Source organism: Rhinichthys klamathensis, unplaced genomic scaffold, assembly GCF_029890125.1.
Source record: "Rhinichthys klamathensis goyatoka isolate OS25496 unplaced genomic scaffold, OSU_Roscu_1.1 h1tg000653l_1, whole genome shotgun sequence".
Lineage (NCBI taxonomy): Eukaryota > Metazoa > Chordata > Actinopteri > Cypriniformes > Leuciscidae > Rhinichthys > Rhinichthys klamathensis.
Window position 1 is genome coordinate 83,623 of NW_026607097.1, and position 3,522 is coordinate 87,144.

At 43.3% G+C, this 3,522-nt stretch overlaps 1 protein-coding gene across 1 annotated transcript; it reads right to left on the bottom strand.

The window, feature by feature from the left end:
• Positions 1-417: 417 nt before the first annotated feature.
• Positions 418-1,443, bottom strand: LOC130076455 (putative nuclease HARBI1). Its single transcript, XM_056241534.1, has one exon. The coding sequence runs from the start codon at positions 1,441-1,443 to the stop codon at positions 418-420; it is 1,026 nt and encodes a 341-aa protein (XP_056097509.1).
• Positions 1,444-3,522: the final 2,079 nt, after the last annotated feature.

A 3,522-nucleotide genomic window follows, 5' to 3' on the forward strand; every position in this document is an offset into this window, starting at 1 on the left:
AACCTTCAGTTTGTGTTGTTCAAAACTTGTCAGTGGGATTTGGATAACTTTGATCCAAAAAACAGGATTATCCTGATCCCAACAGGGGGTAGGATTTCAAGGTGGATTTCAGGAAGAAAATTTAGTAAAACTTTAAAATTGGTCAAATAATACATTTGTATCATTTAGTGTATATACTTTTATTCATATTTTGCACTTGACTTGTGTAACCGTTGTAACAGTGATAAAGTAGACATGGGCTAACAATTAAGCTATTCAGTATAGTAAAGTAAAAATAAAATACAAATTATCTTGTCCCCATGAAATAATCCCCCAAACAGATTTCAATAACAAACATAATGAACATAATATATTCATTTTTCGGTCATTCATCACCGTATATTAATTTCAAAGAAACAATCATCAGAGATGAGCCTGTCAAAAATAATGTCTAACAATTGCATCCCTCACTGTACGTCCAGTCAGTCCCTGATTCTGACAGACCACCAGAGGTTGGTCTTGTTCTTCAACAGGCTCAAGTGCATCATAAACATCATCACAGAGAGGGACATAGCGCCTGGTAGCGATGTTGTGCAGGATGATACACGCAAGTATTATGTTGCATGCTCCCTGTGGTTCCACTCGCAAGTAGTTAAGGCATGCAAAGCGTCTCTTCAGAACTCCATTTAAACGCTCAATTGCACATCTTGTTTTGCAATGAGCAGTGTTGAAGCGTGCCTGCGCAGGTGTGGTTGCTGCAAGAAAAGGAGTCATCAGGAGTGGATAGGCACTGTCTCCTAATATAATGCCATCCGGTCGGTTGGTTTGGAGCTCTCTGTATAAAGCACTCTCTCTCAGGATGCGTGCATCATGAACAGACCCAGGCCACTTCACGACACAGTTTGTGATGATGAGGTCAGCATCGCCCACAAGTTGGATGTTGATGCTGCGCCTCCCCTTTCGGTTGATGTACTCCCAATCCCTCTCATGAGGTGCTTGGATATGCACATGAGTGCAGTCAATAATCCCAATAGTATTGGGCATGTTCCCCAAAAGAAAAAACTTGTGCTTGGTCTGGGCAATCTGGACATCCTTTGGAAGTGAAACAAACTGATTGACCAGGCTGGCCAATGCAATTGACACAGCTTTCACTACATCACTCACAGTTGATTTGTCCACTCCCATATTATCACCAACAACTTGGTAGAAAGTCCCAGATGCATAAAAGCGCAGACCAATGAGGACCTGTTCTTCCACAGACAGACTGTGACTCCTTCGGGTTCTCCGTTGAAGTTTTGGCCTGACAAGGTCTGCAATGTACCTAATATCAGCATTCTCAAAGCGAAAGCGAGCATATAGTTCTTCAGTGGTGTATTGCTCCAGTGGTTGTGCACGCTCAACATACACCCTTTGACGGTATCCTCTTCCACCAACACGGTGGTAGCGATGGACAATACCTGCCATGTCAGTGCCTCTCTCTAAGTCCTCTGAGAAAGGCTGAATATAAGATGGCTGTCAAATACCCACACACCAATTGGCTGACGTGCTATGGCTTGTGTTCAATTAAATCAATCATGCCCAAGGCCTAGAAATACTATGTTCACTACAACTGAAGCAGTGAAACCATGGACTCAAAAGGATCACTGTTGCAGAAACCCATGCACTGCTGGAGGGTGTTAAGTGCCATTATGCCTCAATAGTACGAAGCTCTGTTGCAGGTGGAATGGTGACTAACAAAAGGAAGGAAGACATTTGGGTTGAAATCACCCAGAATGTAAATGCAATGGGGTCTGGCCAGAAGAGGACCTTGGAGCAAGTGAAATTTAGATGGAAGAATCTGAGGGCCAGAGCAACGAAGGACCTTGCTGAAGCAAAAAACACCCAAACAGGCAACAAATCCTTTAAGAAAGGTGAATACACAGATGTGATTCTGGACATTATTGGAGGTGAGAACTCTAAAGCTCTGCATGGGATTCAAGGTGTTGTAGGTGAGCCTGCAATTGTAGAGGAAAGTGAGCCAGTTCCTCCTAATGCAGAGGAAACATTCATTCTGGATCTCAGCCTTATTATTGAAGAACAACCTGGATCCTCACTGGTAGAGCCAGCAGTCACAGGAGCTCAGAAAAGAGGCTTGAAGCGTCCTTTGCCGAATAAAATGATGATTTCTATGAATCACTTCTTAAACGAGAAACTAAAAGAGCAGAAGCACAGATACTCCTGGTAGAGGAACAAATCAAGCTGACCAAACTACAGCAAACCAAAGCGAAACTTCAGATCCACCTCCTAAAAGCGGGCTTGGAAATGCTGGTCTCTCCTCCTCAGATGAAGAAGAACCCTGAACATTCTTTATTTCGTTAAAGCTCCAGTCGGCAAGTCTGGCAGATTGAGTGGATTTAGGAAAATTTTGAATGTTTACAACTCTCATGCCCCTCCCCCACTATCAACGGATACCCTCCCACCCAGTTCATGCTCGTCAGTGCGTGTGCACCAGATTTTCAGTGAACGCCAGGGCTCTCAAGTGTCACGCATTGAGCGTGACAGTCACTAATTTCGGTCTTTTGTCACGCTCTCCCGCCACACATTGTATTTCTCACGCTGAAAAACTATTTGTAATATATTTAATATGCCGCAGCGCCCAAAACTCTGGCCGCGCCGCTCTCACTGTGGAACCGGCATGAATCAAGCGCGTTTCCTCTGGTGTTGTTCGTCGAGCTACACAATAGCCAATCAGAAAATAGCACTATTGTATCTGGGTAAGATTTAACGCAACAACCAATGACAAAAATGTATCCAACCCCCCGTCGGCTGGGTGTCACTCTTACCTGTCTTCAAACCTTGAGAGCCCTGGAACGCGCCCGTCTCATCAGCATCCATCAACACCATGGAGTATTTGGAGGTATGCTGTCCTGGCTAATGTACCGATAGATTGCAATTGCTAACGTCATTTATACTCTAAATGAGCTTACTTGATTTTCCGCCATCACTCTTCGTTACTGCGCGAACTTCCGCGAACTTCAGGCGTGTGCATATGATTGTAACGTGCGCGAGGGGTGGCGTGTGCCCGATCTGTGATTGACAGTCAGATCTCACACCCCCCTGCGCTGATTGGACATGATGAACCGGGAGCTGTGGATTTTTGCAAAACAAATAACAAGCTCCAGGTGGAGTTAGAAGCTCGGGGTTTTTTCTAAAACCACTTTATTTATGTTGTTCTGTCAGATTATAGTGTCGATTTCACTGAATATGATCAAAAAAATGTTGCCGACGGCAGCTTTAACTATTGGATATTTAGCCATTTCATTTTTTTAAGACGTTTTCAAAATGTCCACAATGTATTTGTTAATGTATGTTTGTTGTTTATTTTGTTGTGGTTCAGATGTGGGTCATAAAATAAATTATGATTAGAAGTGGATGTTTATGTTATTTTTGTGTTTTGTCTCAAAATAAGAAACACTTACAGTGACCCTTATGTTGGCTCTTCTACCTGTTCTTTACATAGCTGGTAGCCCACATTGTGATATGTTGTCCCATTTAGAGCACTGG